This window comes from Bison bison, unplaced genomic scaffold (genome assembly GCF_000754665.1).
Source record: "Bison bison bison isolate TAMUID 2011002044 unplaced genomic scaffold, Bison_UMD1.0 scf7180017864034, whole genome shotgun sequence".
Classification (NCBI taxonomy): domain Eukaryota; kingdom Metazoa; phylum Chordata; class Mammalia; order Artiodactyla; family Bovidae; genus Bison; species Bison bison.
Genome location: NW_011494606.1, coordinates 6,536,179 through 6,556,684, shown reverse-complemented (window position 1 = coordinate 6,556,684; position 20,506 = coordinate 6,536,179). Strand labels below are relative to the sequence as shown.

The 20,506-nt window shown below is 42.3% G+C and overlaps 1 protein-coding gene across 1 annotated transcript in view; it reads left to right on the top strand.

Annotated features, from left to right (window-relative positions):
- Positions 1–4,585: 4,585 nt before the first annotated feature.
- Positions 4,586–20,506, top strand: part of PTPLAD1 (protein tyrosine phosphatase-like A domain containing 1) — a 30,385-nt gene continuing 14,464 nt past the window's right edge. Inside the window, exons 1-6 of the mRNA XM_010834553.1 lie at positions 4,586–4,855; positions 10,981–11,023; positions 13,105–13,178; positions 14,099–14,263; positions 15,887–15,938; positions 18,908–19,018. Coding sequence (XP_010832855.1) covers positions 4,769–4,855; positions 10,981–11,023; positions 13,105–13,178; positions 14,099–14,263; positions 15,887–15,938; positions 18,908–19,018 — 532 coding nt within the window. The 5' untranslated portion in view covers positions 4,586–4,768. The remainder of the gene's footprint in view (positions 4,856–10,980; positions 11,024–13,104; positions 13,179–14,098; positions 14,264–15,886; positions 15,939–18,907; positions 19,019–20,506) is intronic.

Below are 20,506 nucleotides of genomic sequence, written 5' to 3'. Positions count from 1 at the left end.
GATCCCCAGGAGAAGGAAAAGGCAACCCACTCCAGTATTCTGCCTTGGGAATCCCATGGACAGAGGACCCTGGCAGGCTACAGTCCATGGAGTCACAAGAGTCGGACATGACTTACACCACCACCACCATGTGCTTCAGCCACAGAAAGCACTCAGCAAATGCTTCTGGTGGCCAGAGGAGGGAGGGGTGACCCTGGGCCAAAGAGGGCTGGGGAGGCTTACCTGGAAAGTCGAATACAAAAACAGTGCTTCGTTTGCATTTTCATTTGACTGGTATCATAAAACCCTCAGCCCTTCCTAATTCAGCTTGGCAGGGCTACTTCTGCTCTGCCTTTTTACCCCCTCTGCTATCTTTTATAATTTACCTGGATGCTACTCTTTCCCTTCCCCATTTCTATTTTTTTTTTTTTTTTTTTACTGTATTTCCCATGGAGAGAGAGGCCCACAATAGTGGTCCTCACAGGAAACTTTAGGAATAGCTGAGAAGAATATTGGCAGGCACTGACTCTAACTCTCTCATTCGATGGATATGGAAGCTCAGGCCCAGAGAAGTCATCCAATGGGTTAGTGGTGGTGGAACCAATCTGGATAAGTCCCCTTCCACTGGACTTTTCTTATGGAGCATCTGAGGCAGAATGTCAACATTCAGTCTCCTTGCTTACCAAGAGCCCTGAATTCAATTCACCTTGGACAGAGGTCAGTTGATAAATCTCAGGGTTCAGATATGCTGGACTAAAATTATTTTTATTATACAGCCTCCAGGATGACCAGGGCTTTCCTGATAGCTCAGCTGGTAAAGAACCCACCTGCAAAGCAGGAGACTTTGGTTTGATTCCTGGGTTGGGAAGATCCACTGAAGAAGGGAACGGTTACTCACTCCAGTACTCTGACCTGGAGAATTCCATGGACTGTATAATCCATGGGTTCGAAAAGAGTCAGACACGACTGAGTGACTTTTACTATCACTATCAGAATGACTAAAATTTAAAAGACTGAAAATACCAAGGAAATAGAGCGACTAGAAAAAGCAAGAGAGTTCCAGAACAACATCTATTTCTGCTTTATTGACTATGCCAAAGCCTTTGACTCTGTGGATCACAACAAACTGTAGAAAATTCTTCAGGAGATGGGATTACCAGACCACCTTACCTGCCTCCTGAGAAATCTGTATGCAGGTCAAAAAGCAACAGTTAGAACTGGACATGGAACAACAGACTGGTTCTAAATTGGGAAAGGAGTATGTCAAGGCTGTATATTGTCACCCTGCCTATTTAACTTACATACAGAGTTCATCATACGAAATGCTGGGCTGGAGGAAGCACAAGCTGGAATCAAGATTGCCGGGAGAAATATCAATAACCTCAGATATGCAGATGACACCACCCTTATGGCAGAAAGTGAAGAACTAAAGAGCCTCTTGTCGAAAGTGAAAGAGGAGAGTGAAAAAGCTGGCTTAAAACTCAACATTCAAAAAATTAATAACATGGCATCCAGTCCCATCACTTCATGGCAAATAGATGGGGAAACAATGGAAACAGTGAGAGACTTTATTTTCTTGGGCTGCACAATCACTGCAGATGGTGACTGCAGCCATGAAATTAAGACACTTGCTCCTTGGAAGAAAATCTATGACCAACATAGACAGCATATTAAAAAGCAGAGACATTACTTTGCCGACAAAGGCCCATCTAGTCAAAGCTATGGTTTTTCCAGTAGTCATGAATGGATGTGACAGTTGGCCTGTAAAGAAAGCTGAGTGCCAAAAAATTAATGCTTTTGAACTGTGGTGTTGGAGAAGACTCTTGAGAGTTCCTTGGACTGCAACAGATCAAACCAGTCAATCCTAAAAGAAATCAGTCCTGAATATTCATTGGAAGGACTGATGCTGATGCTGAAGCTCCAATACTTTGGCCACCTCATGAGAAGAGGTGACTCATTGGAAAAGACCCTGACACAGGGAAAGACTGAAGGAAGGAAGAGAAGAGGACAACAGAAGATGAGATAGTTGGATGGCATCACCGACTTGATGGACATGAGTTTGAGCAAGCTCCAGGAGTTGGTGGTGGACAGGGAAGCCTGGTGTGATGAGGTCCATGGGGTCACAAAGAGTTGGACATGACTGAGCGAATGAACTGACTGACTGAGAGCAACTAGAACTTTCATACTTTGCTTATGCAAGTGTAAATTGATCAAAACTCTTTGCAAAACTGCCTAATAGTATCTACAAAAGCTCAACATACATAGTCTATGACCTAGCAATTCCATTCCCAGGTATTTACCCAAGAGAACTGAGTAGTATATCCACAAAAAACAAGTACATAAATATTCATGGCTAAAAATGGAAAACAATGCAATGTCCATCATCAGGAGAACGGGCAATTTGTGAAAACTTTATACAGTTAAACGCTATACAAAAACCAAAAAAGTATGAACTGTTGATTCATACAACACAGATAAATCTCAAATACATTATGTTGAATGAAAGAAACCAGACACAAAGTGTACATATGTCGATCCTATTTACACGAGATTCAAGAATAGACAAAAACTACGCTACGGTGATCCAAGTCATGATAGTAATTATTGGGGTGTAGGGAAGGGTAGGCAAATGTTTATTGACATGAAAGACCATGTAGTATGTTAGAAATGTTCCAGACCTTGATCTGGATAGTAATTAATTATACAGGTATAAACATGCAAAAATTCAGCTGAAGTCGAATATTTAAAATTTGCCTGGTTCCTATACCTCAGTTTTTAAAATGTGCCCTATATTGTGTCTACACTGTAGTAAAAGCAATGCAATAAAAGTACTTTCATAATTAAAAAAATATTTTATTTTTAAAATTCAAGGCTATCAAAGGTTGCTGTTTTCATTATGTCATAACAGGAAGATTATATCACCTCCAATTGGTTTGCCTCCTACTAATTCCTCCTCACTGTTTTTTTTTTTTTTTGCCCAGTGCATATATGATTTTGCTAATCTCCTGTAACAAACTTCCTTGACTCCTCCGTGTCTGTAGGATAAAGTACAAACAGCTATTAAAACAGACTTCCCTGATCCAATCCCTGGGTCTTTCGAGACCCAGGGCAACTTCTCTTCTCCATGCCCTTAACCCCCAGTATGTGTGCGTGTGCTCAGTCCCCCAGTCACCTTTGACTCTGCAACCCCACGGACTGCAGCCCACCAGGCTCTGTCCACAGGATTTTCCAGGCAAGAATGATGGGATCTGTTACCATTTCTCCCTCCAGGGGATCTTCTCCACCCAGGGATGCAACCCAAGTCTCCTGCATCTCCTGCACTAGCAGGCGAACTCTTTACCACTGAGCCACCTGGGAAGCCCCCACCACCCAATACGCAGAACCTTCCATCTCTCTTCAACTTTGGACTCCCGCCCTGTGGGTCTACTGCCCTACCTCCGCTTCTTCCTCTATCAAATTCCTCCTCACATTTCACAGCCCAGCTCTCAAGGATTTGCTCTCAAATGTCTGCTACTGGTTTCTACAACCCTCAGCTCCTACCTTCCTGCCTTTTTTAGAGCTCAGCATATTTCTCATATTGAAACCCTCTATATTCTATATGACCTACTCCCTGAGCTAAATGTTTTCTGAGAACTGGCATCATTTCATCTTTGGATCCCTGTGCTCAGGACTTTGCTAAATACATGGGTACTAACAGATTGAATTATAAAAGTTCAATTTTGTCCCAGATTTCTGGTTTTCGTTGTCATGTTGCTTCCTATCGAATTCTTCGCTCCAAGCCGACTTGGGGCTGAAAGTGGATACAGACGCGATAGTTTAAATTAGATATAAATTGGTATTCTCTCTAGTTTGGGTTTCCGATTTAGAGATACAAGTCTCCTGCGCTGTCCCGTAGAATAGCCATTAATTTGTGACGTTAATTAATAGCCATTAATTTAAATTAATTAGAAGTAAAGGAAATAAAAAATTCAGTTTATCAGTCTCTTTAGCCACATTTCGAGTAGTCAAAAAGCCCCATGTGGGCAGTGGCTACCGTTATGGACAGCGCAGAATGGAATATTTCCATAATCTACGTGTAAAGTTCTATGGGATAGCGTTGGAAATCTTTGGCCTTTAAGGCTACTCTCCTCTCTTAGAACACTCTTCCGATCTGTTCCTCGCTTTCCCACCGCTTCCCTTATAACCATCATCATACTTATTATGTCTATAATTCCTTGCGGCTTTTTTTTTTTTTTAATAGACTGAGGGTTTCAAGACGTCAGGTACTGTGACTTACTCCTGAAGCTTCGGTGTTTTATCTTTGCAGCTCAGGCACATAGCAGACGCTCAACAAATGTTGAATTAATGAGTGACAAATGGGAGGAACCTTCCAGATACACCAATCCCAAGTCCTTTCTCTATGCTAATCGGTTCTTCATGAGTCTCCAGCGTTTTTCAGTTTTTACGCTTATATTTTAACCGTCCTCCAGCTGGTAAGAGGAACGACAACACACCAGCCAACTCCCGAGGCGTTCGCAGCGAGCGGCAGCGCCACTCGCTCCTGTGGCCCGCCCCCTCCCGCCTCCGCCCCGCCTCCGCCCCGCCCCCACCCGGCTTGCCGCGAGGCGGGAGCCGGCGCCGCGGCCCCTCGCTCACCACTGCGCAGGCGCGGCCCGCGAGCGTGGGTCGTCTGGAGGCTGCGGACTGCCGGCACTTCGGAGCTCGGGGTTTGCGGCCTTCGTCTGACCAGTTCCAGCCGCGCACTACCTGAGACAGCGAGGCGCAGCGAGCCGCTCTGGGCAGTGTGGTTATGGAGCATCAGGTGCTGACGCCTCACGTCTATTGGGCTCAGCGGCACCACGAGCTGTATCTGCGCGTGGAGCTGAGTGATGTGCAGGTAAAGGCCGGGCGGCGGGACGTGCGCCGGGTCTCGGCTCTGGGGACCCGCTGGGACCCCCGTCCCCTTTTTCCGGAGAGCCAGCAGCGCGTCAACGGGATCCAGGACACGGTGCGCTCTGGGCTGCCAGGCCAGAGCACGGGCTGCCCCTCATCAAGGCAGACCCCGGGCGCGACCCCCTGAAGGCTCAGGTTCCTTGGGTGCTGCGTGAGCCCCGCGCAACAGAGGCTGCCCCAGCAGTCTCTTTGTTCGCAGTTTGCGGCCTGGTGGAGCCCGAGCCTGGCCCTGGAGGCCTGGCTGTCTGGATTCGGGTTTGCCGAGGCCCCTCGAGGCGTGGGATGAGCTCTTTGGGTCGGAGATACAGTGTGACAGTGGCTTGCCGGGCCGTGGCTGGACGTCCAGCGCTGGTCTTAGAGGTCCCGCGGTCCCCTCGGGCCTTCAAGAGGCCCGCCGCTGCCTCGGGCGGGGGGAGGGGGGCACACCCACCTCCTAGCCATTCAGTGATGGAAATCATTCTTGTTCATTTTAAAGTCCAGAAGACCCCGAAGGAGTGATTTCCCCCCTCTTCTGAAGACTGTGGGCTCACGTTTGCTGAGTTGCATGCAGAACTTCAAAATTATCTTAACTCACATTGAGCATTTATGCTTGATCTCATTGACTTGCATGTGAACAAGCTGAGGCTTCTTAATTGGTGGCCATCTCAGGACCTATGTACCCCCCTGTCTCTGTGAAAACCATCCAGGATTCCCATCGTTGAGGAGCTGAAGTTTGTAGTCTGGAATGTTCTTTCTATAGTCATTCTTACTGCCTGCTCTCCTTGACATCTATGGCACTTTATAACCTCCTTCACTCCGGCTTAACTCTCTCTGCCTCTGAGTCAGGCGTTTATATTCAGTCTGTCAGCCCATCTGGCATATTGTCTTGCAAGGTGTAGGTGATCTTTGATTGTACACTTGAGTTTGTTGAATTCAGTCTTTGCTTCTGGAATATAAACCTGTTTTCCTATTGAAAGATAGTACTGGCCAGAATGCTTTAGGCTGTGACACTGCACGCTGTGTCGTTTAATATGTTAAACCAGGCTGAATTGTACTTTTACCTCAGAGGATGAATAAATGTTTTGTACAGTGTTCCTCTACTCTGCTTCAGGGTGTTTTAATAAAAAAGGAAAAAAGCAAAATCTTTGTAGATGGGCATCAAAGTCTCTTTCTAGAGAGAATTCTAACAGTAATCAATAAGAAAAGTATGGACGTTGTGTCGTGGCAATATCTCTTAGATATTGTTAAACATTTTGTAGACCAGTTAAACTCAGAGACCCTCTCTAGTTGTAATAAGGATGTGATATCCTGGCGTACTTCTGAAACACAAACAGAAAAGCTGTTTTTAGGGGAGGTAGGGTGGTGGTGGTGGGGGAAAAAAATGTAAATTTGTTGGGCAAATGAAAGCATCACACTTAAATTTTTCCTGAAAGTTATAAACCTTTTAGTTAAGAAACATGAACATATGTGTTGATTGTATTTGGTGTATTTTCAAATATGAACATATGCGTTTGGAATATCTTATAGTTAAAGAAATGTAAAGGTGGAGGAAAAAAATGGGATTTTCTTTTGGAAAGAGAAATCCTTTTTTATTTTTAGGGAAAAAAATAAATATTTTGTCCCCAGTTGAGTTTTTTTTTACCTAGATTTCTCGACTGTAATTCTGAGGCATCCATTGGTGCTACCATTAGTTTTAAAGTAACCTGTCAGTATCATTCATAAAAGAAATCCCCTACCATGTGTGAAATACTACAGATTTACAAAGATGAGTCAGACAGACTCAGCTTTCCAAGGGTATTCTATCTAGGAGGAAGGATATTATATACAAACAAAAAATTCTGTGCATGAGTATGTTTATTTATAGATTTGGGGTTGAGTATTAAACCAGGTCCCTGGTGTTAAAGGAATTTGTTACCTCTCTTTTATTAATTACCTGGTGGCGTTTATTAATTCTTTTATTGCTTCGCTGGTGGCTCAGACAGTAAAGCGTCTGTCTGCAATGCAGGAAATCCGGGTTCGATCCCTGGGTTGGGAAGATCCCCTGGAGAAGGAAATGGCAGCCCACTCCAGTACTCTTGCCTGGAAAATCCCCATAGGTGAAGGAGCCTGGTAGGCTACGGTCCATGGGGTTGCAAAGAGTCGGACCTGAGTGACTTCACTTTCACTTTACAGAAATAAGATGAAGTATTCTTGTCAGACTGAAACTGGGAGAACTTTCTGGAAAGAGGACGGCATAGACTTTCAGATCATCTGATTTGTTGTAGGAGTCAATGCCCTATAACCAGAGACTGCCAGGAACACACCTCTAGTTAAACAAGTTGTGTTTATTGCTCATAACAGCAAGGGAGAGCATACCCTGTGGGGCTAGCTCATTAGAACGTTAGAGCTGATTATAGAATTTGGACTTTGGAGACTGGGGGATAGACTAAGGAAGCAAGGATTCACTTTAGATTAGATGCTGTGAGAAAACAGGACCAATGCTATGGTTGAGCATCTGAATAAATCATATATAGGGAAGAGAGATTAGAACAAGAATAAAACTAATTGGTAGAGGGGTGGCAGTCACATATTTTGGCGTAGGGGCAGGGTAACATGTTTTGTGAGTGGCAGTGTGGCCATGTTTTTGTCTGTGCTTGCACAGAATTATGAAATGGCTTTATCTCATTTTATCAAGGTATTCTGTTCTTGTGTAATAGCAGAGTAACGTGTCCTAGCTGTGAATGCCAGGCCAGCTTTTGAATGTCAGGGGCTGCTCCTTTTTAAAAACTTCCCAATTAATTGCTCCACGCATGGCCTGTGGAACTGGTGATTCTGGCTTGGGATGAAGCGTTCCGTTTATTTGCTTAATGAAGACCATTTGTGGAGTACCTGCATTAAGCTGGGTTCTGGGTTTTCGGACAGTTCTCTATCGCCCCCTGCTTTCTGTAGCTTATGTGTAAGTGAGTTTCAGTATTGCCAGTTTGAGGGCATCAGACATGCTCCCTTCCCGAGATACAGAGAGCTGTCAGGGTTTCATATCTCTCCTCCGTCTTTGGAGCTGTAGAGCTAGAGCCTGATGAGAAACCACCACTGAGGTGAGAAGAAAAAGGCTTCGTCAGCAGCTGTTTTCTGTGTTTGAGGTGAGCAGTAGCAAAGACACCAGTGAAAGTCCATTGGGGCTAAGGCATGGTTGCTTTCAGAATAAAGTTGGTTTACAGGATAAGCATGAAGGACAGATTTGTGCCAACAACCATAGTTGTTAAAGCATTTGTTCATTTTTCGAGGTTTTTGTTCATTTCAGTTGTATGAGGGCTGTGTGTTTAGCTTTGTTTGGGAGCTGTTGGAAAGATGCTGTTCTTGACCTTACCTAATAGAGTCTGGTGGAAAGAGTTGGTTCCTTACTCTTCCACTTAATATCTGGTGTCCGTGGATTATTAACTTAACCTTTATGAGCCTCAGTCTCTACATACAAATAAATGTGAATAACACCTAATTCACGGGATTGTTTTGAGGCTTGACTTGGATAATAGATTTGAAAGTGCTTTGTGAATTCTGGTGTGCTACTCAGGTGTAAAACATTATTATTGTGATACTAAACCTTAGATGAGAAACACAAAGAGCAATAGAACAGAATAGACTTACCCATGTGTGAAAACTTATTGAACCGCAGTGGTGGCTTTACAAATTAATGGAGGAAAGGGTGAACCATTCAGGAGATTGTGTTGGGACAATTGGTAATCCAAGTGGCAAAAAGATAAAATAAGATCTTGTCTTATGCCATACACAAAAGTCAATGCCTCCATTTCTGAGTCCTTCAGAAAAGACTCAGCTGGGTGTTGTGGCTTTGGATCTCTCATGTGGTTGTTTGGATGTCATTTGTGGTTGACAGGTTGAAGAGTCTGAAGTAGACTCTTCAAGGATGTGCCGCTCACCTTATTGGCAAGTTATCCATGAGTTAATCCTCCACAGAGGATACGTGGGGCTACTTGAGTGTTCTCATGCCCCGGTGTCTTGAGTTTTCCCAGAGCGAGCTCAGAAGGAAGCTGCAGTGCCCTTTATGACCTAGCGTGAGAAGTCACATGGTTCATTTCCACTGTGTTCTATCGGTTACACAGATTCCTGATGTCATTTGGAAGGCGATTACACAAGAGTATAAATACCAGGGGCAGAAGATCATGGGGGGGCATCTTGCAGGTGGCAACCACGGCACTTATACTTGCATTTCCAGAAAAGAGAAAGAGAGAACATTCTCCAGTTCATTTGGTGATGCAGTTATAAGAAAGGGAAATTATAGGCCAATCTCATTTATAGACATAGATGTTAATTTTTTTTTATCACTTCCGTGTCTCTTCCTTCCCAGTTTTGAGCTTGTTTCTGGCATTTTTTTTTAATTGAAATATCTTCCTTAATTACCAACACCTTTGGAGAAGCTGAACCTGACGTGCCCATGTACTGCTGGGTAGGAGTTGATGGTGGTTCAGTTGCTAAGTTGTGTCCGACTCTTGCGAACCCATGGACTGTAGCCCACCAGGTTCCTCTGTTGATGGAGTTCTCCAAGCAAGAATACTGGAGTAGGTTGCCATTTCTCCAGGGGATCTTCCTGACCCAAGGATTGAACCCTGGTCTCCTGCTCTGCAGGCAGTTTCTTTACTGACTGAGCTACCAGGGAAAGAGTTAGCATCTAAAATCTGACTCAGAATGCTTAATAAACTGCAGGCCTTGGGCTGTGTCTAGAGCTTAAACCTTGGCTGCTCACATCTTATGTCTGAGGAGAATAAACTGAGCCCCCCGCAGACTCCTTTTTCCTTCCAGGTGAATTAGGATATGGGGAACACAGAGTAAGCAAAGAAGTGACCTAAATAGGAAATGTACCACTGAGACATCCCAGAACGCAGGCTTTCATGATAATACACTAAAACCCTGCTTCCCTTATAGAGGAACATGCCCCTGAACGTATAACTTTTTTTGGTGAAGTTCCTTAATTCCCTCTCCCTGGCACAGAGATCATCTGGCTTATTAGCCCCTGTGGGTGAGCTTCTCAGCCTCAAGTCTATACTCTCACTGGGGAGGTTCTTGGCTTAAAAGCTCCCTCACCCAGCCTTCATGCTCCCCCTTTTCCTAACACTTGGCTATGAGTGAAGCATTTAGGCTCCCATTGTTAGAATAAACATACCCTTCACCTTCTCTCTGTCTTGTTTGTTTTCTTTGATGCAAGATGGAAAACAGAGCAGAGCCTACAGAAGAAGAGTAAATGAACTAGTTATGGCACTGGAAATATGCTGCTGCTTGCCTGTTAATTTTGATCTGGGAGTTAGGATGCAAACTGTTTCTCATCCCCTGGGGGAAAAAAAAAAAAAAGTTAAGTTGCTAAAAGGCACATAGCAACTTCTGGGAATAAATGAACAATTTAGAGAATTTCCATCTCTTCTAGTCTTGGTTTGGATAGAGGTTAAGAGAGCGTGGAGCCTAAGCCTAAGACTGCACGTTTTCATTTTCATCCAACTGCCTGTAATCTACAGCCCTTCACTTAACATACAGGAATTAATTTGTTTTTCATGATGCGGTATGGGTGTCCCTCCTGGTAAGGCTGTCCCTAACCGTTCTGTTCTTGTTGTACTCACTCTCTTCTTAAACTCCCGTAACACTTAACTGTTTTTTTCTACTCTTTTGGTCTTGAGCATATGTTACTTGATACTATATTGTTTCTTCTCACAGGATATGACTCATCTGTCCTACCAGATTCCCTGCCTCCACAGCTCAGGGACTGAGTCTTAGAGATCCGTGTATTCCCCCATGGCACCTCACACGGCACCATCTACCACTGACCATGAGCAGAATGGACTGATTCAGTATATGATTGCTCTTCACGGCAGAGCAGTTTAGGGTCCTTCTTGCGGGAGCCTGCAATCTGCCATGTGTACAGATAGATACAGAGAAACCCTCCACAGAGATGGGAGTAAATGACCAAATATATTCTCTGGAGGAAGCACAGGGCAGGAAGGTCGAGTCCCCAGGGTGGAACAATGTAGGGAGGGAAGTAAGCCACTGGTTTTAATTTGATTTTTCTCTTCATTAAAATGTCCTTCTTGCTTTCTTGGTCTTTTTCCACAGAATCCTGCCATCAGCATCACTGAAAATGTGCTACATTTCAAAGGTCAGTATCTGGGCAAAGGTTCCTAGGCCTCTGCACAGTTAAAGAGACATTGTGATGGTTGCTTTTTATCTTTATCTGTTTATTTTACTCACTCTCTATTGATGTTCACCTTTCTCATACTCGTGGGGTAAATTATATTATTTTGAGGTATATGATCAGAGAGCTCAGTAATTTAACATCCCACTTTCCGCTGGGAAAGGCAGGAGATATAGCAAAATGGTATCCTAGGTTAGAAATCAGGAGATTTATCTTTTAGCTTAAAATTCTGCTACTACTTTGGACAACTTATTGATTTCTGTGGGCCTATAGGGTGTTGGGTTATAATCTGTGTTTCTTAAACTTGAAGATCCAAGGACACCTGAACGTATATCTACAGGATCCTCTAGGGCCACAGACCCTAGGTTGAAAAGCATGTTAAGAGTTAAGTATGGTCACTGTAAGTGATATTTGACTCCATTACACTTGTGAACGCAGTGGCAAACAGCCACTGAACTCATACAAGTAAGTATTACTTGATTATAAGGTAGCTATCTAGATGACTCCAAATATGCTTCTTTTTAAAAATATTAGAACAAAACCCAACAATAGAAATTTTCTTAACAAGACTTTGTGGCTCCCTGATGTTATACTTACGGACCAATTTAATAAACACTGTACTTTAGATGATATCTGAAGCCTTTCCAGCTCTGAGAGTCTTTAATTCTGTGAATTCACCTCCATCTCCTTCTTAGTTCATCAGCAGATTTTCTGCTGAGCCTGAGAGGGTAGGTCGGGATTCACTGATAACCCAGTGGAGTGGGATTCTCCCTGCTGTCTTTCTATTCTGGTTCCTTGGAATGTCATTAGTAAGTGACTAGGGTTATGGGAGATTGAAGAGTTCCTGCCTTATATGAGACTCCATCTACCTTAATATACTTATGTGAAAGCACAGCCTGGCTTTTGAATCTACTTTGCCAAGTGAGAGCCATGGTGGTAATGGCTCAGACTTTGGAGGGAGCTCAGCATTTGGAAGGAAATTAAAATGACAAACGTGTATGTTGCCATGTGGAGTTTTCTAGACTGTCCTACCCTAAGGAATTTGTGGTCTTAGAGAATAGCTACCTGTAGCACATAATAGGCAAGTCCTTCCACACATGGTCAGATGAGGAAAGATAATCCCAAGAGTTAGAGGGCAGGGACATCCCGTAGTCACTGGCTTTTAGGCATGGCAACTGCTGCCTTTGGGGGAAAATGCCATGTCAGGGCACAGGAATGGCATGATGGTCAACCTGAGGTCTTTCCTCCTAGTTCCATTTGTCCTCTCGGGAATGAGCTGAAAAAATGTTATTTCTCTTTTTTATTCCATTTGGAATGTGCTAAAGGAGCAGTCACCTGCTCCATTGTCTACCCCTGGTTGTGTGTGCAAGTTGCTCCAGTCGTGTCCAACTCTTTGTGACCCCATGGACTGTGGCCCCCTAGGCTCCTCTGTCCATGGGACTTCCCAGGCAAGAATACTGGAGTGGGTTGCCACGCCCTCCTCCAGGGATCTTCCTGACCCAGAGATCAAACCCATGTCTTATGTTTCCTGCACTGGCCGGCAGGTTCTTTATCACTGTTGTCACCTGGAAAGTCTCCCATCTCTGGTTGGAAGATGTTAAATTTAGAATTTTCTTTGAGATGGTACATTAGAGGGTCCATGTACCCTGCAGCTTTGCTTAACTGCAGTCAAGAGAATACGCCTACTTGACTTTTCTCTGCTGTGGATTCAGAGCCAAAGTAAATGTGAACGTTAAATTTATATAGAGTGTTATCTTTGGCTTTGCTTTCTGTATTCTTTTTGCTTATCTGTTATTTATACCGGCCATCATTGAGGCCTCATTAGAAGATTAAATATTCTGGAACTGATCACCAAAAAGTCATAAGGAGATAAACTTTTGTCGAGGATTTAGCTTTCATCTAGCTGTTGAGTAGCTCCGCTCACAAGCCCCCACTCACTTGGCAGGACCCATTAATATTTTCATACTTCTGAAAGAACTGCACCAAGCTAACATTTGAATGGCATTGCTCTGCTCAAATTCACAGCAACCCACATTTCTTTATAGCTCAGGGGCATGGTGCCAAAGGAGACAATGTTTATGAATTTCACCTGGAGTTCTTAGACCTTGTGAAGCCAGAGGTATGTTCTTTCCTTCCTTCCCTTTCTATTTTAAGAAATAAATACTTATAGTTTTGTGAAATGGGGGGCAAGCCTTATGGGGAAGAAGAAGATAAACCTAAGCAGAATATACTTTTGTTTGGAACAGAGCCCAGGTGTTAGCCACAGAGTAAGAGGAAAATTGGAGAACCTGAGTTGAATCTGGGCTTTGTCATTATTAGTGGTGTGAAGAAGTCTCCTCACTTCTTTGCATTTCAGTTTTCTCATATGTTACATGGAGGATTGGGTTAAGTGGATCTCTAAGGTTCTTTCCAGCTGTGAGTTTCTTAATAGTCAGCAGTGGTTTAAGGGTTTCTTAATAGTCAGCAGTCTGGGACTTCATTTGGAGGAAAAGAGAGAGGCCATACAAAGAAATAATGAGCTGGAGCACCCCTAAGAATTTGAGTTTAGTTGAGAAGGCTCTGTAGTGAAAGACTGCTTTTAAAAAAGCTGTAACTGATACAGTACAGTTCTGGCCTTGATGCAGGCCTTTCTAAATGCTGGAAACCACTGACCATTTGAATTGAATCATCTTCATGGGAAGATTTTGAAGGCAGTAGTGCCCTTGAGAAGGCGGTTGGATGTAGAGCCTGGCATGATGTAGATCCAGTAGGGAGTTCATGCTAATTTCTAATTAGTAGGGAGTTCATGCTAATTACCAAGATAATCAAGACTATCTGCCTTTCTTGTCTGGCTTTCCTCCTGTGTCCCCAGTGGGGCAGCGGGTGGGGAGGGAACCGGAGCAAGATATTGCTGTTCTTGGCGTTCTTCCTTGTGCCAGCCCTTGGTCTAGATGTTCTCTTTGCCCCAGGACTTTTAGGAACTGAGAAGGAACGGCAGTAAGTACCATGCAGCTTCTTTGATGGGAAAGGGCATTCTCATGTTCTTGCTTTCTCTCCTAGCCGGTTTACAAGCTGACCCAGAGGCAGGTAAACATCACCGTGCAGAAGAAGGAGAGTCAATGGTGGGAGAGACTCACCAAGCAGGAGAAGCGCCCACTGTTCTTGGCCCCTGACTTTGATCGTTGGCTGGACGAGTCTGATGCTGAAATGGAGCTCAGAGCCAAGGTCAGTAAGGATCTGGGATCTAGACAGAAGTCATGAGGAACCCAAGTTATTTGGGCCACCTCAGATATCTATCAGGATCTGATAGAATAAGGACAAAAATATAAATTCACTGAATGACCTGGAGACGTGGTTTTATAGAAGTATTGGGCATGTATTTTGTAGACTGTTCCTCAGTTGGGTTTTGTTTGATGTTTTTCTCATGATTAGCTTAGGGTGATGGGTTTTGGGTAGGAAGGCCACAGAGGTAAAGTGCCATTCTTATCATGTCATATCAAGCTTTTAATACTCTCAACATGACCTACAGCTCTTGATGTTAATCTAGCTCACCTGGATGTGGTTAATCTTTGGTAGGTTTCTCCACTGTATGGTTTCTCTACTATAATGTTACTCTTCTCCTTTCTTTACTGTTTTCTTTGGAAGGAAGTCACTATGCACAGTTCACACTTAACAAGCCAGAAGTTATGCTTCCCATTCTTAGGGTGGAGTATCTGTATACTTTATTTGGAATTCTGCATGGGAGATTTTTCTTTTCTCCTTTATTTATTGTCATTTATTTATATCAGTATGGATATTGTCATTTATTTATATCAGAACAGATTTGGTTTATAGTTGGGCTGTAATCCAATACTGGGTAATATATCTTGTTGCTCATATTGTTCTATCTTTGGCCACTGGAAGCTCTTGTGGTTGGCTCTTGTGTCCCTTTGACACAGCTCCATCATCATGGGCCTTTTTTTTTTTAAAGTGCATCCTTAATTTCTGGCACTGTAAGCTGCTCCAGGTTTATCTTGTATATTCCCAGGCCTGTTGTTTTTATTGCAGGATGATAGTGGAAACCAGGATCTGGGTGATCTGGGTGCTAAGTGTGCTCATTGCTACTGAGGTATTACTTTTAGGTTCTCTCAGCTGACAGCACAAGGAAATATATGTGTGTATACCAGCCCATGTATATACATGTACCTCTAAGTATTTCCATATATATCCATCTATATCTATATTATCCTAATATAAGTTCACACTAATGTTGGAGATTTGATTTTAGCTTCTAGAAAATTATCGAAGTCTTAAAAAATGAAATAGCAATCTATTTCCTGTCTTAAATTTCTGTTTTGTTTCTACAACCATGACAGATTTTCTAGATGTCTTTTCCAGCTCTAAGATCTTAAGGCTGCCCACTTTGTAGTTTGGAAGCCAGCTGATTGGTTTAATTCTGTGAGCCCTGGATGGGTCATTCTGTAGTGCCAGTGCTACCCAGTAAGGAGTCAGGCTCCTTAGTACCGTGAGTTCAGACATTTTTCCCAAGGAAGTGAGAACACAATTGGAGGAGGAGGTGGCTTTGAAGGACTCAGATCATTTATCTCTCATGTGGGCTTCTGCAAGCATCTGGGAATTTTAACTTGTGTTTTTTTTGTTTTTTCAATTTATTTTTTTACTGAAGTATAATTAAAATACAATGTTAAATACATTATTGTTGTACAGCAGAGTGCCTAATTTATACACATATATACACATCCTTTTTCATATTCTTTTCCCTTATGGTTTATCACAGGATATTGAATATAGTTCCCTGTACCATACAGTAGTCTAACTTGTGTTCTTGGAAAACTTCTGTCCAAATTCTAGGAAGAAGAACAATTAAATAAACTCAGACTCGAAAGCCAAGGCTCCCCTGAAAGTAAGTTGCCCCTTCTGCTATGGTGGTTACCAGTTAACTTGTGACAGAGATGGGAGTGTGGATGAGTGTGAAGCGGCAGGAGGGCTTGTATTGGGTGGATGAGTTTCTGAGAAATCCTTAATGCCCAATGCTTAAGCTGTGCAAACCCGCATCTAAAGTGTTACTTACTTTTAATGTTTCCCTGCTGTTGGGGGCCTGACATCATCTGAGTACACCAAGGTTGGTGTAGCAGAATGGAAGAACCTCAGCCTCCTGGACTGGCCTAGTAGGGTGCTAGGTGGCAGCAAGTCCTTCAGAGACCTGGAAAGTACTGCATAGGTCCATGACTACAGTTCTTCCAGTCTGGTGTTGTTTTCCTAACCGAGATCATAAGGGCTGTTGTTGTCAGCCTTAAAGATGGAAAGTATTCTGTATAGTCCTGCTGTTCATTAACCTTTTAAAAATTCAGTTCTACTTCTATGTCTGTCCAAGGGTGTCTGTCTCTAAGTGTGTTACCTTCTGGGTATCATAGATTAAATTCAGCAGCTCTTAAATTCATGCTTTATGGAAAGCATTGTCCTAGGCCTTTGAGCTTTGGAGCCAGTGATCCGTCAGAGCACTGTGCTCGAAGAGCTTATCCATTCTAGTTGGAGGACCATGCAGGTCTATACAAAACTAATGCTGAAAAGCAGAATGAATAAGTGTTCCTCATGTGTCCAAAATCAAAAACTTTTCAAGTTTTAGTGGCACTTATTTGGCATGCCATAAGTAGGGAAACAGAGAAGGCAATGGCACCCCACTCCAGTACTCTTGCCTGGAAAATCCCATAGATGGAGGAGCCTGGTAGGCTGCAGTCCATGGAGTCGTGAAGAGTCGGACACGACTGAGCGACTTAACTTTCACTTTTTACTTTCATGCATTGGAGAAGGAAATGGCAACCCACTCCAGTGTTCTTGCCTGGAGAATCCCAGGGACGGGGGAGCCTGGTGGGCTGCCATCTGTGGGGTCGCACAGAGTCGGACACAACTGAAGTGACTTAGCAGCAGCAGCAGCAGCAAGTAGGGAAAGAGCTTCCCTGATATAGACAAACTGCCTGCAATGCAGGAGACGCTGGTTTGATTCCTAGGTTGGGAAGATCCTCTGGAGAAGGGTTAGGCTACCCATTCCAGTATCTTGGGCTTCCCTTATGGCTCAGTTGGTAAAGAATCCACCTGCAATGCGGCAGACCTGGGTTCGACCCTTGGGTTGGGAAGATCCCCTGGAGAAGGGAAAGGCTACCCACTCCAGTATTCTGGCCTAAAGAATTCCATGGACTGTATATAGTCCATGGGGTTGCAAAGAGTCAGGCACGACTGAAGGGGAAATTTTAGAGCAGTTGTTTTCAAGCTATGTACCATGGTACCCCAGGGATTCCCAGAGATGCTTTGGAGAGGTAGGCCAAGCAGGCAGGGCCACTTCAATTAGAGCAGCTTGGCTTTTGTGTTTTATGTATTAGCGTCCCGAATAACACTTCTTATGGAAGTGTTTATGGAAGTCCGTAACATTTCTTATGGAAAAGACAATTTGTTGCTTTAAAAAATTTTTGAATAACCACTAATTTAGAGGAATTTTCTGCTTTAGAAAAGCCGAAGGGAGAGGACTAGTGGAGATGAAGGATAATGACATAAAAAGGCCACCTTTGGTGTCCAGAGGGATAAACTTCTGAAATATGTAAAAATTCTTATGTATGGATTACTTTATGATCTTAGAAAAAGCTTTAGCAGTTTTATCTAAATTCATAAAATCTCCTAATAAAGTTCTTTAAATGGGGAAATGTAATACATTTTTGTAGTTTTGAAGAAAAAAATTTTAATTTGTTAAATGTTGCTACAAGTATGACTTTTTTCACCCCTTGAGATAAGGCTGTTTTTGATTGGACATACCAAGTATGATTATTTGAGCATCAACCAAGTTTCTATGCTGGATATCTCTATAGAAACACTGATATGTGGCTATAAAAATATGTAGGTAGGAATAAATGTGTAGCAGCAAAACCTGAACTCCAAAGCTCTTCTTAAGAATTATCCTTTCCTGTGCCCTACTCCTTTGACTCAACCATGACTCTGTCTAAGCTCCTTACTCTTCCCTTAATTCTATTATTGGCTATGTCTTCGAAAACCCTTAGGCTGCAAAGTTAATGACCTTTATTCTCCTTCCTTCTTCTTGGTTTGCAGTTTTCCGCCTTTGGTTATATCCTCATTCTTCCATCTTCCAAAGCCCTGATTAGATAACCATCTCATCCATGCAGACTTGGCCTGATACATGCTTCTCCAGCCTAAAGTCATTTTCTCACCTAGAAATTCTCACAGGATATTACCTGTCATTCTCAATCTTGAAATATGGATCTTAGATTATAAACTCTCTGAGGGGAGCATCATGTCTTAACCATCTTTGAAGCTCAGTGATGCCACTCACAGTATCTTGCATGTTGTAGGTGTTCACTTAATGTTTGGTTGAATGGATACATGGTCAAATATTAGATTTTTTTAATTCAGTTTCTGTTTCTTTGAGGTAGTTTGACCTATATGCCCTAAAAAAATTCTAAAAAAGAAGAAACTGTAGATTATATTAAGATGACAGGAGCAAGGACTGAATATAGCTTTATTTCCTTTCCTTATAATGCCTCCTTAGCTAGTCAGTTATTCTTTGCCAGATGTAACTTTTCCTTTTCCTTCTTGGATTTGTTAAGTCTGTGTACTTAACCCTTCAAGACTGTGAGGGAAAAGACCACTGAAGATATGCCTTGGACTACAGTGTTCCTTATAATTTTGCTTATCTGTTTTCTATGGGACCAAGAGCCTGGTTGGTGCAGGCCTGGGCCAGGTATTTGTTGAGAAGCTTAGGGCACCCACGTACGAAAGAGGGATGCAGTCATCCAGGTAAACCCCACATACCTGTCTCCTGCTGTGACTACTACTTTTAACATCTTTCTGCCTTTCTTTGCTTTTCAGCTCTTACAAGCTTGAAGAAAGGATACCTGTTCATGTATAATCTAGTGCAGTTCTTGGGATTCTCCTGGATATTTGTGAACATGACCGTGAGATTCTTTATCTTGGGAAAAGGCAAGTACACAGTTTCAAAGCTTGCTTTCTTTTCTGAGTGGTTTGGCCCACTGTTCAGAAGTGACACTTTCTGCCTTTCAGCCTGCCACACCAACCCCTTCCACCCCCACCATGTTTATGTAGCACTTCAGGCCTCTCACTGGATGCTCGCAGCTCTCACTTCCCATGACCTTGTGAAACAGGCTGCCTGGATGTTCTGTTCATTTAATAGGTGAGGAAACAGATTTGGAGATGGTCAAAGAAATGGTCCACATCCACCCAGCTAGCCAGAGGTACATCTTGGACTAAAATCCCTTTCTTATTCACTGCTTGATAATTCGTTTATAACTAACTAAATTGATGAGATACTCCTAGTGTCAAAGTTACACAAAGTCCTAAAGGGATCCCACTCCTTTGGAGCCTAAATAGACTAAATGGACTGTTGTGAAACTGAATGAAAAGACTATCATAAAGGTATTAGTTCTTGCTAAGTTAATTTATATGTTCAGCAGAATTCTGGCCAAAGTAATGACAATAGAACATTTTTGAGAATGTGATCTAAAGTATTCTGAAATTTTATTGTGAACCATAAATAGTAAAATTTGAGGGAAAAAACAGTAATGGGAGAGGATTTTCTATATCTGCTATGAAAAAATATTATTAAAATAGTATAGTATTAGTATAAGGATAGACTAATTAATAGAGCAGATTAAGTAGCTCAAAAATAGCTTACATTATATATTATTATTATTACAATATTACATTATGTAATAGATAATATATATCCAAATTATGTATATGGTAAAAAGGAATTTTGAATCAATGGAAAGGAAAATATTATCCAGTCATTTTTTTCTATTAGATGGGAAATCTATCTAATAATGTTCCCAAGGAAAATTGGCTTGATTTGTGAGGCAGATAATCTCTTTCACTCTTCTTACACTGTATATAAAGGAAAAAAAAAATCCCCCCAAAAAGACTTAGGAGTCATATATCAAAAAGTTAAGTCATAATAGAAGATATAAATAAATGTTTATGAAAATCACATGTGGAGGGTTAGGATTTTCTAACTTTAAAAATAATAGAAGAAATCATAAAGAAAAAGGTCAATGTATTTGACCACATAAAATGCCTAAATTTCTATATATCTAAAAATATCCATGCAAAACAACATGAAAGATGAAAAGCATATTGAGATGAGCAAAATGGGGATGGAGGGTTGGTGAAAAATTGTAACAAATATTGGCAACTTTTTTTTTACATATAAACAACTTGTAAAATTGATTTTAAAATGTGAAAACTCTACCCAGTAGATAAAGATCACATACAGGCAGTTCATAAGAGGAAATAAAACTAATTTAACATACAACAAAATGTTTAACTCAGTAATGGTGAAGGAATGAAAGATACTATTTTTTATATATCAGTTTTGCAAAGTTCTGAAAGAGCCTAATTGAAAACAACATGTGCTAAAATAAACACAACAGTGGCTACTGGGGAGGGTGCATA